General features: G+C 41.8%; 3 protein-coding genes across 4 annotated transcripts in view; 2 read left to right on the top strand and 1 right to left on the bottom strand.

The window, feature by feature from the left end:
* The window catches only part of shroom2b (shroom family member 2b), a 55953-nt gene extending 44545 nt beyond the window's left edge, over positions 1–11408 (top strand). The window contains exons 6-11 of one of the 2 annotated variants that reach the window (XR_013818556.1): positions 246–773; positions 1676–2170; positions 5087–5240; positions 6326–6598; positions 10140–10727; positions 11119–11408. Coding sequence is in view for 1 of the 2 variants with exons in the window: in XM_079844349.1 (XP_079700475.1) it covers positions 246–773; positions 1676–2170; positions 5087–5240; positions 6326–6598; positions 10140–10412 (1723 nt within the window). In the remaining variant the exon portion in view is untranslated. Of the gene's footprint in view, positions 1–245; positions 774–1675; positions 2171–5086; positions 5241–6325; positions 6599–10139 lie in introns of both variants that reach the window. The other variant, XM_079844349.1, reaches the window with a different exon arrangement.
* The window catches only part of traf3ip2b (TRAF3 interacting protein 2b), a 1379907-nt gene that overhangs the window by 1272104 nt on the left and 89118 nt on the right, over positions 1–18685 (bottom strand). The gene's annotated exons all lie outside the window — the stretch shown is intronic.
* LOC307143078 (claudin-34-like) lies at positions 11022–17013 on the top strand. The gene is made up of 2 exons (XM_079844350.1): positions 11022–11839; positions 15861–17013. Exon 2 carries the CDS (start codon positions 16010–16012, stop codon positions 16730–16732), a length of 723 nt encoding a protein of 240 aa, XP_079700476.1. The 5' UTR covers positions 11022–11839; positions 15861–16009; the 3' UTR covers positions 16733–17013.

Raw genomic sequence — 18685 nt, 5'->3', positions numbered from 1 at the left:
CATCACTGGACTGTAGTGAGACTCCCACGACACAACACCAAATGATTTTGTCTCATTATAACAGTAGAAACAACTTAAAAAACTATGGCCATACAGATAAGAGAGCGCCCCTTCTGGATTAGAGTGTGAATTGCCTGGGACTGATTGTATGCATCGAATCGTGACGGTTTGACATGAAAACATGTACCGTTACACCCCTAGTACACACTGATAATGTGTATTTTATTGTAATTTCTATTTCACAGAGTATCCGAAAGGGAGCACAGTCCACTCAACATCTCCGAGCCCATTACACTGAACGTTCTGGAAAGTGTCGCTGCGCCTCTCGCCTCTAACCATAGACCCAAACCTGACACCAGGCAGCCGGCAACTCTCTCTTCACATCATCTCCAGGTTCCCATGTCAGAGCAACCGCTTCCTAAAAACAAAGGTTCTGAACTGCAGAGGTCCGCCCAACCCAAACAGCCGGATGCCATGTGCCCTTCCAGAGCCTCCCAGACCTCTTCTCCTGAGCCAACTCAAGGGCCCCGGAGACTCTCTACTTCGCCCTGTCCTGCAGAACATCTGGAGATAGACGTACGCCTGACCGCTGCACCAGAGGATGACCAGAGATCCGACACTGAGCCACATCTTTTAGCTCGTTCCTCTCCCAAGCAGAACGCTGACCTGACGGTAACCTCAGCCAGCAGATCCCGTTCTCCGTCTCCTCAGTTCTATCCACAGAGGCTCACAGATGAACCACCTGCAACTGTGCAGAAAAAGGATCCATGCAGGTAACTAGAGTATTAGAAACTGATAATAGGCTGTGGTCAGGACCAGTGTTGGGGAAAGTTACTTTGAATATAATGCATTACAATATTGCGTTACTCCCTTAAAAAGTAACTAATTGAGTTACTTAGTTACTTTTGTAAGAAAAGTAATGCGTTACTTTACTTTTGCGTTACTTTTTCTCACCTGGGCTGGGCTTGTTTTTTTGTTTTGTTTTTTAATAGCAAAAAAAGTCATTTTTTTGTGCAAATGTAAAGACCTCTTCATACCAAAATTGAAATAATAAGCTGAGGTAAAAATGTGCTGCCATTCTGGATAATGGAAGAATAGGACGCAGGAGAAAAAAGTTTTACAAATAAAACTCTAGTAATATTTGCTCATGGGTTAACTGAATCATCGAAGGTCGGCAGCAAGACATTAGTCAATAAAGGTAGATTAAATTCATTAAAATATTTGTTTTATTTAACATTTTTATATTTGAGGTTTGCATAGTACTCGGATTTTGCATTTGACACATTTGATTCATTTTGAGGAGTACTGAATTTTTATTGTGCAAGTGAGATGAATTAATGTTCACATGTAGTCTGGAACTACAATAACCCTCATGTTTACACACACGCCTCTGCACTTACTCTCGATTTTTCTCAACATGGGGGCAGGAGAGCTGTCAGTCAAATAAATGTGAAAAAGTAACTCAGATATTTTGTTGTAAATTTGAAAAGTAATGCGTTACTTTACTAGTTACTTGAAAAAGTAATCTGATTACGTAACTCAAGTTACTTCTAATGTGTTACCCCCAACACTGGTCAGGATGATGCATCTGCCATTTAGGGTCATCATTATTGGAATTTTGCCTAGAACAAAAGTCACCATTTCTAACTCGTGTCTAACTTGTCCCCTATTGTAGTAGTAAGACGGAGGAAACATCAGAGCCAAACACTGCTGGGCGGAAGGTCCCCATACAGATCATCTGTGCAGAAAACGGTTCAGAGAGAGAAAACAGAAACTATCTGCAACATGGCGAATCATCAGGAGGCTTCGAGCTGCCTAAAACTGGCCAGATAAAAAAAACAGATTCTCCAGAGAAATCTAAGTCGCTGTTTATCGCCTACACCCGGCCAGATCCCGTCAAAAACACAGAACATCAGAACGACAAGACGGTACTAGAAAACACGGAGCCGGCGAGAAGCAACGGTTTGACCGAACACTCGGAGGAGGACCTGAAGCGAGAGGAGCTGGCCAGAGATATCATGGGGAAGGACAAGAGTCTGGTGGACATCTTGGATCAGAGTAAGATGAAGACTACCATGGATCTGATGGAGGGAATATTTCCACAGGGCGAGCAGCTCCAGAGGAGGAAAGCGCTCTCCAAACAGACGTCTCCCAAAAATACACTGCAGAGGTACTGTTTGAGATAGAGGGGTGATTGCCACACAAACATGCCCAGGTCACATTTCACCTGAAAATCTAAAGAGAAAAAAAAAAGAATGGTTACACTTTATTTATTTTCTTTATTGTACTTACTCATATAAGTACTAAGTAATATTAATTAACTACATGAACTGTATTTACTATAATAGGGTTTGGTTTAGTTAGCTACTTGTAATTATGCATAATTTACTGCTATTGTTGGAGTAAGTAGTAGTAACTGTCACCTTAAGTGTTACCAAAATAATTTTATATTTATATTGTGACTTTCATGACATTTTTCCTCAATTTTCCTCAAATACTGAAATGCAAAATCTCATCATTACCTGATGCATCTAGATGGTTTTTTTGGTTAATGTTTTCATTTTTTTGTAATGATTGGTGATATCAGATCCTCATTATATGCGATTCTCAGTACAATACATGTTGTGCTGATTTAAATTCATCATTTCTTCATGCTATGTAAATTAAATTATTTGGTCCCACTTTATATTAGGTGTCCTTAACTACTATGTACTTACATCAAAAAATAAGTACAATGTACTTACTGTGTTCAAATTGTATTGCAAAACACTTTTGCTGATATTAAGGTGGGATACGGGTAGGATTAGGGACAGGTGTGGTGGTATGGGTAAGTTTAAGGGTAGGGTTTGGTGTAAGGGAAGTGCCAACTGTGTAATTACAAATGTAACTACAGAAATTAATTACAGATGTAATTACATGCAGGTATTTTTTTAAATGTAAGTACAATGTAAAAACATGTATGTACACAATAAGTGCATTGTATCAAATTATTAATTCAAATGTTAGTACATAGTAGTTAAGGCCACCTAATATAAAGTGGGTCCAATTATTTAGTAACATTATTTGTTATGGTAAAGAGCATTTAGCATTTTTTTTTAAATAGCGGGGGGAATATGAGCCAGATGATGTTCTTGACAGGTTTGTGAGCAAAATGTGACATTCCTGTTTTGTCATTTCTCAGTTGTTTTGTCATAAGCAGCAATACGTAAATGTTTTGACCATCAGCTGTTCAACTGGAGTTACAGTGTTTGTTCTTTTAGTCATTTGAAGGATTAGATCAGTTATCTTTAGAGTGAAAACCTGTACACCACTGCCCTCTACTGATACACACACACACACACAGGTTTGTTTTGCTATCTGAGGACATTCCATAGACGTAATGGTGTTTATACTGTACAAATTGTACATTCTATCACCTTACACTGCCCCTGCCCCTAAACCTACCCATCACACACACACACTGCCCCTGCCCCTAAACCTACCCATCACACACACACACTGCCCCTGCCCCTAAACCTACCCATCACACACACACACACACACACACACACACACACACACACACACACACACACACACACACACACACACACACACACACACACACACACACACTACCCCTACCCCTAAACCTACCCATCACACACACACACACACACACACACACACACACACTGCCCCTGCCCCTAAACCTACCCATCACACACACAAACACACACACACACACACACACACACACACTACCCCTACCCCTAAACCTACCCATCACACACACACACTCACACTACCCCTACCCCTAAACCTACCCATCACACACACACACACACACACACACACACACACACACACACACTACCCCTAAACCTACCCATCACACACACACACACACACACACACACACACTACCCCTACCCATCACACCCACACACACACTACCCCTACCTCTAAACCTACCCATCTCACACACACACACACACACACACACACACACACACACACACACACACACACAAACACACTACCCCTACCCATCACACACACACACACACACACACACACACACACACACACACACACTACCCCTACCCCTAAACCTACCCATCACACACACACACACACACACACACACACACACACACACACTACCCCTACCCATCACACACACACACACACTACCCCTACCCGTAAACCTACCCATCACACACACACACACACACACACACACACACTACCCCTACCCCTAAACCTACCCATCACACACACACACACACACACACACTACCCCTACCCGTAAACCTACCCATCACACACACACACACACACACACACACACACACACACACACACACACACACACACACACACACACACACACACACACACACACTACCCCTAAACCTACCCATCACACACACACACACACACACACACACACACACTACCCCTACCCATCACACCCACACACACACTACCCCTACCTCTAAACCTACCCATCTCATACACACACACACACACACACACACACAAACACACTACCCCTACCCATCACACACACACACACACACACACACACTACCCCTACCCCTAAACCTACCCATCACACACACACACACACACACACACACTACCCCTACCCATCACACACACACACACACACACTACCCCTACCCCTAAACCTACCCATCACACACACACACACACACACACACACTACCCCTACCCCTAAACCTACCCATCACACACACACACACACTACCCCTACCCGTAAACCTACCCATCACACACACACACACACACACACACACACACACACACACACACACACACACACACACACACACACACACACACACACACACACTACCCCTACCCCTAAACCTACCCATCACACACACACACACACACACACACTACCCCTACCCATCACACACACAGTCACACACGCATACAGTATAACAAGTACAATGTAAATCTAAATCTGTTACATTTGAGAGCTATTAAACTATATTTACCTGGTGATTTTGCCCAGATCCATCCTCTTGAGTGACCCATGAATGTTTGATTTCTGATTTTTGATTTTTGACAGTTTGTCTTCGTCCGTGTCGTTGGTGAGCAGTTCGTCATATTACAGCACGTCTGCACCGAAAGCAGAGCTGCTGATAAAGATGAAGGACATGCAGGAGCACATGGAGGAGCAGGATTCAGAGGACGAGCTGGATTATGACCTGTCCAACAAGAAGGTACAAGGTTGCTTGGATTTACTCATTCAACATCGTGCTTTCAATGAGGACAGAAAAATGACACTTTTGCACTGTTGAGAAAAAAAAACACACAGATAAGTCACACTATGTGTGTAAAATGTCACGCTATATTCAATTCAATTCAAACAAATGTATTTGTATAGCGCTTTTCACAATACACATTGTTTCAAAGCAGCTTCACAGAAAGTGCATTTCATAAATGTACATTGAAAAATGTTAGAGAGAGAATGTTAAAGAAAAATTTTAGAAAAAGTTAAACAATCAGGGTGTCCAAACAAACTAGTGTCCCGAGATAACAACAGACAAGCAGATGGGAAATAATTAGCATAGCTGCTGTTCAGAATATTAATGTTTTTGATCCGATTTAACTGTAGTATAAAAGGTATTTATAATGTGAAAGCTTGGCTTAAGAGATGCATCTTTAATCTAGTTTTAAACTGGGACAGCGAGTCTGAACCTCGAACAATATCAGGAAGACTATTCCAGAGTTTAGGAGCTAAATGTGAAAATGCCCTCCCTCCTTTAGTGGACTTAGATATCCTAGGAATGACCAGAAGCCTCGAGTTTAGTGATCTTAAAGAGCGCGATGGATTGTAGGGCGATAGAAGATCCATTAAATACACTGGAGCTAAACCATTTAGGGCTTTATAGGTCAGTAGCAATACTTTGTAATTGATACGGAACTTAATAGGTAACCAGTGTAGAGATGATAAAATTAGTGTTATATGATCATATTTTCTTGACCTAGTAAGAACTCTAGCAGCTGCGTTTTGGACTAACTGTAGCTTGTTTATTGATGATGCAGGACAACCAGCTAATAAAGCATTACAGTAATCTAGTCTCGAGGTCATGAATGCATGAACTAACTTTTCTGCATCAGAAATAGATAGCATGTTACGTAGCTTAGCAATGTTTCTAAGGTGGAAAAATGCCGTTCTTGTCACATATGAAATATGATTTTCGAAAGACAAGTTGCGGGCTATAATTATATTAGTTGCAGAATGTTTCAAAAACATTTTTGAAGGGATAACTCTGTAAAATGTGTCATGTCTGTGCGTCTGCAGCAAGAGTTGATTGACAGCTTAAGTGAGAAGCTGCAGGTGCTGCGAGAGGCGCGTGAGAGCCTGCAGGAGGACGTGCAGGATAATAACCTTCTGGGAGAGGAAGTTGAGGCCATCGTGCAGACCATCTGCAAACCCAACGAGCTGGAGAAGTTCCGCATGTTTGTGGGAGACCTGGATAAAGTGGTCAGTCTGCTGCTGTCGCTGTCCGGCCGGCTGGCTCGCGTGGAGAACGCCCTCAACAACCTGGAGGAGGGAACGTCAGCGGACGAGAAGGTGAACATGAGATGCTTGTGGAATATTCTCTCCTTTTTCTTTTGATTAAAGTCTCGGCATTTAAAGAGGTCATGAACTGCGTAATGTTTCCTGCTCACTTATAACCTAGTATGATTTTTACATTAAAAACTGTCATAATTTAGGAGCGTAATTTAGTAAACTGTCATAATTTAGAATCCTGTTGGAAGGGGCGTGTCTGCTGTGAGACTTCATTATAAACTCCCACTGCTGTGATTGGCTAACATCTTTGCATATGAAATACAAGCGGCAACCTCCCGTAGTTTCTCTTGAAGCCAATACGGAAGTGACTTAAACTGCAGTTCATGGACTGGCCACTAGAGGCAGACTCCAGAAGGAGCAGACTCTCACTGAGCTCATGTTAAAATGGCCAACTTTACAGCAGAAGAACACATGTTTACAGTCTGGGACAAATTGTGGTTTTGGTCTATACGGCTAATTTTGCCCTTCATGACGACTGTGAGGGGGGTGAGTTATTTTATAACTCATTCGTTTACATTATATGAAAGCCTTAAAGTTCTGCATAATTAAGGGCGTGGCCACTTTGAGTGACAGGTGGATTGCCGTTTGTCTGCTGTCTGTTAGTCATTGCGTCACTTCAGCTCCGCCCACGTCCCGCCTCTTTGCCCATTTTCTGTCATTCGGGAGTGACGCGCTGACAAGATGGCGACGGCCGGCTCGACCCGACTTTATGCTTCAAAACTGCTCTTCAGAATCCTATGGGTGACGTCACGGACACTATGCCCATAATTTTTTACAGTCTATGATGAAACAGTTAATATTACAAGTGAAACTTTCCAGAAAACTTTTGTCACATTTTTACCATTACAGCTCTCAAGGTTATCTAATCGTGAAAAGTGTTTATAGCATTATATTCAGATCTATGGCATTATATTCAGATCTATGGCATTATATTCAGATCTATGGCATTATATTCAGATCTATGGCATTATATTCAGATCAATGGCATTATATTCAGATCTATGGCATTATATTCAGATCTATGGCATTATATTCAGATGGTGGAATGAAAGGTTGCAGTGGTGAGCATTGTAGCCGATCACAGACATGTTGAGCACATGAATGCACTGATCTCGAATGCTTTGATAATAACTAACAGTGCAGACACGATGTAAATAAGAGATGTGTTGATTATAACGGGAGTTTTGGTGCGAGTCCAGAACTCAGTCACTGATAAACTCACACTGTTTGATTGACAGCTCCAGCGATTGTAAAGGGAGCGTTCTTATATATAATTTAATCACAGTTTAAATAACCATAATCATCTACTAAGAGACACAGACGAAGAACATCTGACTGTACATGAATCATGTCAGAAACCACTGGTCTCAGATCAGGCATTAGAATGAACACGGTTACTCACATGTTGTGGCATTACTGTCGAGTCCATATCGGAAACGTCTGTAAATGCTGAAATTCCGCCTGATTTACCAAAGAATCCACAGTGAGATGTAGCGAATACAAATAAATAATGCTCAGCTGAGACATTCACATTGATGAAAATAAACAAGCACATTCCTAGCATTAGGATCCTTTGGAAGGGAATGTTATTTTTAGTCTGTTCGTCTCTCCTCGTCATCTCACTAACACTCCAGTGGGCGGGGCCAAAGTTACAATGATGAAGTAGGCGTCGATCTTCTTCTGCAGAGGCGCTCTTTCACCCATCTATTATAGGCATGTTTCAATAAAAGCTGTGTTTGGACTAACAAGGAATTTTTAAATTCTGAAACGTACAGGATATTCTTATAGTATAACCTCATGTCAAAAGCTCAAGGAAAATTTTATTTCTCAGTTGATCTCCCCTTCAATATGGTGGAACAAAACTCAATTACAAGTCTAAAGTTTAGAAATACTTGACAGTACTAACTCCAGTCTCACTTCTTGCTGAACCTGCATAGGTTTGTGACTAATCAGATATGCTAATAGCGTTTGGTTTACGACACGCTGTAAGCAGTCGACCAATCACAACAGACTGGGCCCGTCTGACCAATCAGAGCAGAGGAGGCTCTCGGAAAGGCGGGGTTTAGAGAAACCGAATCCTTGATCGAACAGTTTCAGACACTGTGAGAAAAGAAATGATGTGTAATATATATTATGAGAAAATTAAAGTATTTTTGTACTTGTAAACCTATTGTAGGAAACTCCAAAACAAAACTAGGAACTTTAAAATAGCATAATAGGGGCATTAATAGTTCTATCAGAGAGACAGAGAGAGAAAATTCTGGCAGGTCAGGTTAGTCAAGCTCGCATCAGCTGACTGTCACATCAACACTCTAAAAAATGCTGGGTTAAAAACAACCCAAGTTTGGTTGAAAATGGACTAACCCAGCAATTGGGTTGTTTTAACCCAGCGATTGGGTTGTTTTAAGCAAACATTTAACCCAATGGCTAACACTAACATTAACGACATTTAACATTAACATTTAACGACCCATTCACTGGGTTAAAACAACCTAATTGCTGGGTTAAAACAACCCATTCACTGGGTTAAAACAACCCAATTGTTGGGTTGAAAATGGACTAACCCAGCAATTGGGTTGTTTTAACTCAGCGATTGGGTTGTTTCAAGCAAACATTTAACCCAATGGCTAACACTAACATTAATAACATTTAACATTAACATTTAACGACCCATTCTCTGGGTTAAAACAACCCAATTGCTGGGTTAAAACAACCCATTCACTGGGTTAAAAACAACCCAAGTTGGGTTGAAAATGGACTAACCCAGCAATTGGGTTGTTTTAACTCAGCGATTGGGTTGTTTCAAGCAAACATTTAACCCAATGGCTAACACTAACATTAATAACATTTAACATTAACATTTAACGACCCATTCTCTGGGTTAAAACAACCCAATTGCTGGGTTAAAACAACCCATTCACTGGGTTAAAAACAACCCAAGTTGGGTTGAAAATGGACTAACCCAGCAATTGGGTTGTTTTAACCCAGCAATTGGGTTGTTTTAAGAAAACATTTAACCCAATGTCTAACACTAACATTAACGACATTTAACATTAACATTTAACGACCCATTCACTGGGTTAAAACAACCTAATTGCTGGGTTAAAACAACCCATTCACTGGGTTAGAACATAACGTGTTAAAATGTGTACCTATAGGAATACGACGTCTATCACAGCATACATATAATATATAGTACTATCAGCAGCTATCACGCGTTCTCCAGAGCTAATTTACCCTCCTCCATCCCCAGCTCCTCCTCTCATCAGTCAGGATTTGGTATTCTGATTGAATCAGACTAAATTCCCGAATTATTTTGTACATTTAATATCAACATGAATGATATCTGCAATACATTATGTTGGTTCTGTTCTGTTTACCCTAAGGGGAGTTATTGCTGCTCTTATCAATGCTAGGCTGCCCAGAACAGATCCACACCGCCAATCCAAAATATATGCTGATAGTCAATCCATCATCTTTGACGATAGTGGTCCTGACAGAAACACATTTTAAGCCTGCTTTGTGTGTGTTGTACTTTCAGCAAACTTTGAACGAGAAACGCAAGCTGCTGATTCGCCAGCACGAAGACGCCAAAGAGCTGAAGGAAAACCTGGACCGAAGAGAACGCCTGGTTTACGAGATTCTGGCCAGTTACCTCAGCGAAGAGCGGCTGGCAGACTACCGGCACTTCGTCAAAATGAAGTCGGCACTCATTATTGAGCAGCGCAAGCTGGAAGATAAGATCAAACTGGGTGAAGAGCAGCTCAAATGTCTGAAGGACAGTCTGCCGCTGGACCAGAGACTGCTGTACTGATCGGATCTAGACTGGACTGGTTTCAGCATGACTAGAACTAGTTGGAACTGAAACAGGAGATATATTTCATATCTGCTTGTGTGCATTGGATATATGAATTGCGGTCAACGCAAAAATCATTCTGATAGTCAAAGAAATGCTTTTCCAGTTTTTTTTAGCATTGGTGAATTCGTGCTTTGAATATCCGCTCATGTTTTCAGGGATATGCCGTCTGAAAGGATCTCATTTAGTCCGGTTTTACATGTTTAACTCATTCATTTTGCTACTGAATGCTATTGGTGCTATTAACGGAAAGGTTTCCACTACATTAGATCTGCTTATTCTTAAAGGAACACGCCGACTTTTTGTGACTTTAGCTTATTCACCGTATCTCCCGGAGTTAGATAAGTCCATACACACCATTCTCATCTCCGTGCATGCCATAACTAGCCTAGCTTAGCACAAAGACTGGAGGTAAATGGCTCCAGCTAGCCTACCGCTCAATAAGTGACAAAATTACGCCAACATTTTCCTATTTACATGTTGTGATGTGTATAATTACATTGTGTACTAATTATTTTGTCACTTATTGAGCGGTAGGCTAGCTGGAGCCATTTACCTCCAGTCTTTGTGCTAAGCTAGGCTAGTTACGCACGGAGATGAGAATGGTGTGTATGGACTTCTCTAACTCTGGGGGATACGGCGAATAAGCTAAAGTCACAAAAAGTCGGCGTGTTCCTTTAACTAGATCCACACTGTTTAATCATTTTGATGTAAACTTTCCTGATTGTTTGTTTGTTTTTTAACTAAATGAACTAATTCGCTTCAGAATATCTCATCTTGTATCTGAAATATTCTTTTAATCTCTTGAATGTGTGGCTCATATATTTTCCTGCTCTCCAATCTCACCGTAAGGATCTTTTATTGCAGGCAGGTGATATAATGTTCATAGACGCGCTTTCCGCGCACTTCTACTGCAATACATTTGGAATACAAATAAAATATATATATATTGCATCTTTTGCTGTTTAGCTCTTGTATGGACCGATCACAACAATGAATTTAATCTGGTTTATTTACTATTCACAGTAGTTTTTATTAGAATTTATAGTATATTATTAATGGTTAACAGGTATTAATGGTATATTATTAAGTTGTTTAATGTTATATTACGCATTCTGATGCCTCACCCCCACTTTACGATCTTTATGAGTCACTGTGTTTTCCAATATGATGCAAATGATTTCAAATTCCTCATTGGTTTGATTTTATGATGTTGAGCCGTGGTCAATCATTCACAGAAACATATTCACAAGGTTGTTGACACTGGGTTTCTGAGCAGCAGGAAGTGGAGTTTTACACCGTTTCCAGCCCAACGCCGAGCGTTGATGAAGATGAAGTAAACGCTGGGAGAAGATTCGTGGATCAGTGGAACATGTGCTGATACGGTAATGTGATCTTTTGATCAACTTTCATTATAATTTATGTGTAACTTAAATTAGATTTTATGTGTAAGATGTCCTCAAACATCTAGACAATGAGTGACAAAATGGGTAAAAAGTGACCGTAAAGACATTTATGTTACAAAACATTACAAATTTCTAACCTATTCTAACATAATTTCTATTTCAAATTAATGATACTCTTTTGAACTTTCCATTTATCAAATAATCTTGACAAAATGTGTTGTGTATGTTTCTTGAGCAGCAAATCAGCAGAAATCATGCTGAAATTTCAGCTTTGATCACAGGAATAAATGAAGTTTTACTATATATTCACATAGAAAACAGCTGTTAAATTGTAAAAATAATTCACTATTTTTACTGTATTTTTGATCAATTAAATGCAGCCTTGATGAGCAGAAGAGACAAAAACCTCTGACCAGTCATGTAAATAATTCATTAAATAAACACCAGGTTATATTATTTTTTACTACTATTTACTATTACATGACAAATGAGTAATAAATAATTAACCTATTGTTCATATTTATATATATATATATATATATATATACACACACACCGATCAGGCATAACATTATGACCTATTATATTAGGTCATAATATTGTGTTGGTCCCCCTTTTGCTGCCAAATCAGCCCTGACCCATCGAGGCATGGACTCCACTAGAACCCTGAAGGTGTGTTGTGGTATCTGGCACCAAGATGTTAGCAGCATATCCTTTAATTCCTGTAAATTGCGAGGTGGGGCCTCCATGGATCGGACTTGTTTGTTCAGCTCATCCCACAGATGCTCGATTGGATTGAGATCTGGGGAATTTGGAGGCAGAGTCAACGCCTCAAACTCGTTCTCCTCAAACCATTCCTGAAGCATTTGTGCTTTGTGGCGGCGCATTATCTGCTGAAAGAGCCACAGACACCAGGGAATACCGTCTCCATGAAAGGCTGGACATGGTCTCAACAATGCTTAGGTAGGTGGGACGTGTCAAAGTAACATCCACATGATGGAGGACCCAAGGTTTCCCAGCAGAACATTGCCCGAAGCATCACTGCCTCCGCCGCCACGCCGTCTTCCCATAATGCACCTGGTGCCATGTGTTCCCCAGGCATACGCAACAAACTGAGATGCTCTGTGTATTCTGACACCTTTCTATCAGAACCAGCATTAACTTCTTGAGCAGTTTGAGCTCCAGTAGCTCGTCTGTTTGATCGGCCCACACGGGCCAGTCTTCGCTCCCCACGAGCATCAATGAGCCTCGGCCGCCCATGACCCTGTGGCCGGTTCTCCACTGGTCCTCCATGACCCTGTGGCCGGTTCTCCACTGGTCCTTCATGACCCTGTGGCCGGTTCTCCACTGGTCCTCCATGACCCTGTGGCCGGTTCTCCACTGGTCCTTCATGACCCTGTGGCCGGTTCTCCACTGGTCCTCCATGACCCTGTGGCCGGTTCTCCACTGGTCCTTCATGACCCTGTGGCCGGTTCTCCACTGGTCCTTCATGACCCTGTGGCCGGTTCTCCACTGGTCTTTCATGACCCTGTGAACGGTTCTCCACTGGTCCTCCATGACCCTGTGGCCGGTTCTCCACTGGTCCTCCATGACCCTGTGGCCGGTTCTCCACTGGTCCTTCATGACCCTGTGGCCGGTTCTCCACTGGTCCTTCATGACCCTGTGGCCGGTTCTCCACTGGTCCTTCTCTGGAGCACTTTTGATAGAGACTGACCACTGCAGACCCGGAACACCCCACAAGAGCTGCAGTTTTGGAGATGCTCTGACCCAGTCGTCCCTTGTCAAACTCGCTCAAATCCTTTCACTTGCCCATTTTTCCTGCTTCTAACACATCAACTTTGAGGACAAAATGTTCACTTGCTTCCTAATATATCCCACCCACTAACAGGTGATGAAGAGATAATCAGTGTTATTCACTTCCGTGCTGACCTATGGACTATTGGTGTGGTTTTCCAGCTGCACTAAGGCCGAGCAGCAGGCACTCCCGAGGGTGGTGAAGACAGTGGGGAAAATCATCAGAACTAGCCTACCGGAGATAAACACCGTCTACACCACCCGCATAACATCCCGTGAGATCAGTCGCACCCAGCACATCACACACACCACACTTCTTTTATTCTTTTTCAACTGCAATTGTTGGGAATCGGAGAATGCATTGCTGCAGTATTGATACCACATCTCACAATTTTTTTTTTATATGGTCAATAATTTCTATGTCTTTAGTCAAATGGTATAAGGTATAATGGATTGCACTTTATGGACTATTACTGCACTTACATTGTAGGATTCTCCTATTTTATTTCGTTGTTATTATAACAATGACAAATAAAGAACAAATTCAACTGTCATAATGTTATGCCTGATCGGTGTATATATATGAGTGTGTGTGTGTGTGTGTGTGTGTGTGTGTGTGTGTGTGTGTGTGTGTGTGTGTGTGTGTGTGTGTGTGTGTGTGTGTGTGTGTGTGTGTGTGTGTGTGTGTGTGTGTGTGTGTGTGTGTGTGTGTGTGTGTGTGTGTGTGTGTGTGTGTGTGTGTGTGTGTGTGTGTGTGTGTGTGTGTGTGGCCTAGTAAACCCTACATTATAGGGACAAAATGTCCCCACAAAGTTGGAAATATCCAAAATCCTTGTCCTTGTGGGGACATTTTAGGTCCCCATGAGGAAAACGGCGTATAAATCATACTAAGTGATGTTTTTTTGAAAATGTAAAATACAGAAAGTTTTGTGGTTTAGGGGGAGTGATAGTGTAAGGTTTTAGAATATACACTCACCTAAAGGATTATTAGGAACACCTGTTCAATTTCTCATTAATGCAATTATCTAATCAACCAATCACATGGCAGTTGCTTCAATGCATTTAGGGGTGTGGTCCTGGTCAAGACAATCTCCTGAACTCCAAACTGAATGTCAGAATGGGAAAGAAAGAAGATTTAAGCTATTTTGTGTGTGGCATGGTTGTTGGTGCCAGACGGGCCGGTCTGAGTATTTCACAATCTGCTCAGTTACTGGGATTTTCACGCACAACCTGTTCTATCCCTCAGAATGAGAACATGGATCCATCATGCCTTGTTACCACTGTGCAGGCTGGTGGTGGTGGTGTAATGGTGTGGGGGATGTTTTCTTGGCACACTTTAGGCCCCTTAGTGCCAATTGGGCATCGTTTAAATGCCACGGCCTACCTGAGCATTGTTTCTGACCATGTCCATCCCTTTATGAGCACCATGTCCCCATCCTCTGATGGCTACTTCCAGCAGGATAATGCACCGTCACAAAGCTCCAATCATTTCAAATTGGTTTCTTGAACATGACAATGAGTTCACTGAACTAAAATGGCCGCCACAGTCACCAGATCTCAACCCAATAGAGCATCTTTGGGATGTGGTGGAACGGGAGCTTCGTGCCCTGGATGTGCATCCCACAAATCTCCATCAACTGCAAGATGCTCTCCTATCAATATGGGCCAACATTTCTAAAGAATGCTTTCAGCACCTTGTTGAATCAATGCCACGTAGAATTAAGGCAGTTGTGAAGGCGAAAGGGGGTCAAACACAGTATTAGTATGTGTTCCTAATAATCCTTAAGGTGAGTGTATAGTTGGTACAGTATAAAAACGATAATGTCTATGGAAAGTCCCCATAAAACATAAAAACACAACGTGTGTGTGTGTAATGTCATGTCAACAACTGCAGTGTCTATGCACTCTAAAAAACTCTGGGTTAAAAACAATCAAAGTTGGGTTGAAAATGGACAAACCTAGCAATTGGGTTGTTTTAACCCAGCGGTCGGATAAATGTTTGCATACAACAACACAATTGCTGGGTTAAAACAACCCAATCTTTGAGTTAAAACAACTCAATTGCTGGTTTAGTCCATTTTCAACCCAACTTGGGTTTTAACCCAGAGTTTTTTAGAGTGACACACCATAATGCCTTTAACTGAAGTAGCAAAGCAACAGGAAGTGAATGATCTAATCTAAATCTCTGTCTATCTCTTTCTCTCAGAGGGACGTGACGTTTGTTTGCAAGGTTTCTTGGCGACGGAACTGGTTGGTTAACAACACTCCTGAGTCGTTGTGAACTCCGTTAAGAGAAGCTTCAGAGAAGACGAGGCTCTTCAGGATGGATGTTGGGAAAGTCTGAGGACGGACGGCATGGCTTACCTCGGCCACACGGCTCATGCCCAGTTCGTGGCTCTCTGGCTCGGGACGGTCGGCTGGATTCTCATCATAGTGACCATCGGGCTGGTGGAGTGGCGGGTTTGGGAAGTGTCCGACCTGTCTGTCATCACCTCCGGTCTGGCCTGGGTGGGGATCTGGAGAGTGTGTTTTTACAGTCACGCTCTGATCTTATCCAACAATCAGATCATGTTCTGTCAGAGGATCGGCTTTTCGGAGTCGTTCAGGCCACCGGAAATCGCAGCGGCGCAGGTGCTCATGGTAGTGGCTCTGATTCTCGGGCTCATGGGGAACGCCAGCGCCGTTTACGGACTCAGGAACGTTTACTTCGGACTGAACAAGTTGAAACCCATCAGACTGGCGTTTTACACCGGCGGGGTTTTGTACATCCTCACCGGAGTCTCTGCGCTCGTTCCCGTGTGCTGGAATCTCCACTCGGTCGTAAACAATCAGACTATAATATTCCCAGCTGAGTTTCTCATGCCTCCCGCTCCTGTAATCCAGTCCGTCGGACCCGGTATCATCTTGGGCATTTTTGCATCCACCCTGTTGGTCTGTAGCGGGATGGTCTTTCTGTCCTACAGGGTCCCGGTTGTGCCCAAAGTGAGGCCCTCGTGGCCTGGAGAAGGACGCTCGGGAACACGTGTGAACCACCAGGGAATTGACAATCAAGCTTTCCAAACGCAGAAGAACAGTTAAGACAGTTAAGTGTGTGTTCATCTCAGGCCCTTCATACTGTAACTATTACTGTACAACGGGGCTAAAGGCACACCCTATGAAAAATGCTTTTCACTCCATTAGTGTATTTTTTTATATATATTATTGAATTCATTGATGGAGCAACAGATTTTGTGTGGAAAATAAATCATAAAAGTGGTTTGTTTAAAAATCACACGGGGCAAAAGAATGTTTAAGTGAATCACTTTAGCAACGTTTGTACTATTTTGGGTTTATTTTGATAAATAAATTGATTTTTGTTCAATAAATATACTGTCATTAAAATATGTTAATAAAAAAAATATAGAGACTAGGCATGCACCGAAATTAAAAGCCAATAATAATTCTTTATATTTGAAAGCCGATAACCGATATATTGGCCGATAAATCTGGTCTAAATAAAATAAATAAATATCTAGCTTCCAGCGGACCGCCTTCCATATTCAACTTACGAAGAAAGAACTGCCTCGCAGTTCAAAACGCTTACGTCGCTCACGCTGCATTCACACGGGACATCGACGTTAACCAGTCCTTCCAGAAAAATGCGGCTTTTTTTGGGATTGTTGCGGGCAAAAATCCTTCATTATGCGGCACGTTTTCTTAAAAAATGCGATATTGGATATTTATATCCATATATTGAATAAATGGATATTTATGCAATTTTATGCAATAAAATTGCGGGAACTTGCAAAAAATGCGGTTTGATGAAAAAGAGAAAAAAGTGCTGGGAATATTTAAGTTCTCATCTTGTTTTATTGAAGACCTTAATAAACACATAGCTCAAATTTACAAAACAAGAGTCAAACAAGTTCTGTAGCTTTACAAAAGGAATATGCTACAACTTCTGAAAAAAATAATAAATAACTTCCTGTTTTTCAGAGGTAGCTATACAAAACAGACATTTGAGTGCTTCCAATGCACAAAGTGTCATCTCTTAAAGGGTTAGTTCACCCAAAAATGAAAATTCTGTCATTAATTACTTACCCTCATGTCGTTGGACACCCGTCAGACCTCCGTTCATCTTCAGACACAAATGAAGATATTTTAGTTGAAATCAGATGGCTCAGAAAGGCACCATTGGCACAATGCACTTTACACTCTCAAGACCCATAAAAGCTACTAAAGACGTTGTTACAAAGTCCATCTCACTACAGTGGTTCTACAATAACTTTATGAAGCGACGAGAATAGTTTTTGTGCTAAAACCTAAATAACGACTTATATAGTGATGACCGATTTCAAAAAACAGCATCATGAAGCTTTGAAGCATTATGAATCAGCGAGTCGATTCATGATTCAGATCGCGTGTTAAACTGCTGAAATATGTGACTTTGGCGATTCAAACCGCTGAATCGACTCTCTGATTCATAACGCTCCAAACCGCTGAATCGACTCACTGATTCATAACGCTCCAAACCGCTGAATCGACTCACTGATTCATAACTTTCAAACCGCTGAATCGACTTGCTGATTCATAACGCTCCAAACCGCTGAATCGACTCACTGATTCATAACGCTCCAAACCGCTGAATCGACTCACTGATTCATAACGCTCCAAACTGCTGAATCGACTCGCTGATTCATAACGCTCCAAACCGTTGAATCGACTCGCTGATTCATAACGCTCCAAACCGCTGAATCGACTCACTGATTCATAATGCTCCAAACCGCTGAATCGACTCACTGATTCATAATGCTCCAAACCGCTGAATCGACTCACTGATTCATAACGCTCCAAACCGCTGAATCGACTCACTGATTCATAACGCTTCGAAGCTTCATGATGCTGTGTTTTGAAATCGGTCAACACCGGGAAACTGCTTTGCACAGTCTTTTGCTGTTATTTTTGTTGGCAAATGGGAATTTGCGTGCTTCATCATGGTTTCACCGATATCTATGGGTTTGCAGCTTTTCGATGACGTTCACGTCGGGTAAT

Source organism: Gobio gobio (assembly GCF_949357685.1).
Source record: "Gobio gobio genome assembly, chromosome: 19".
Lineage (NCBI taxonomy): Eukaryota > Metazoa > Chordata > Actinopteri > Cypriniformes > Gobionidae > Gobio > Gobio gobio.
The sequence above is the reverse complement of the archived record's forward strand: the minus strand, read 5'-3'. Positions and strand labels throughout refer to the sequence as shown.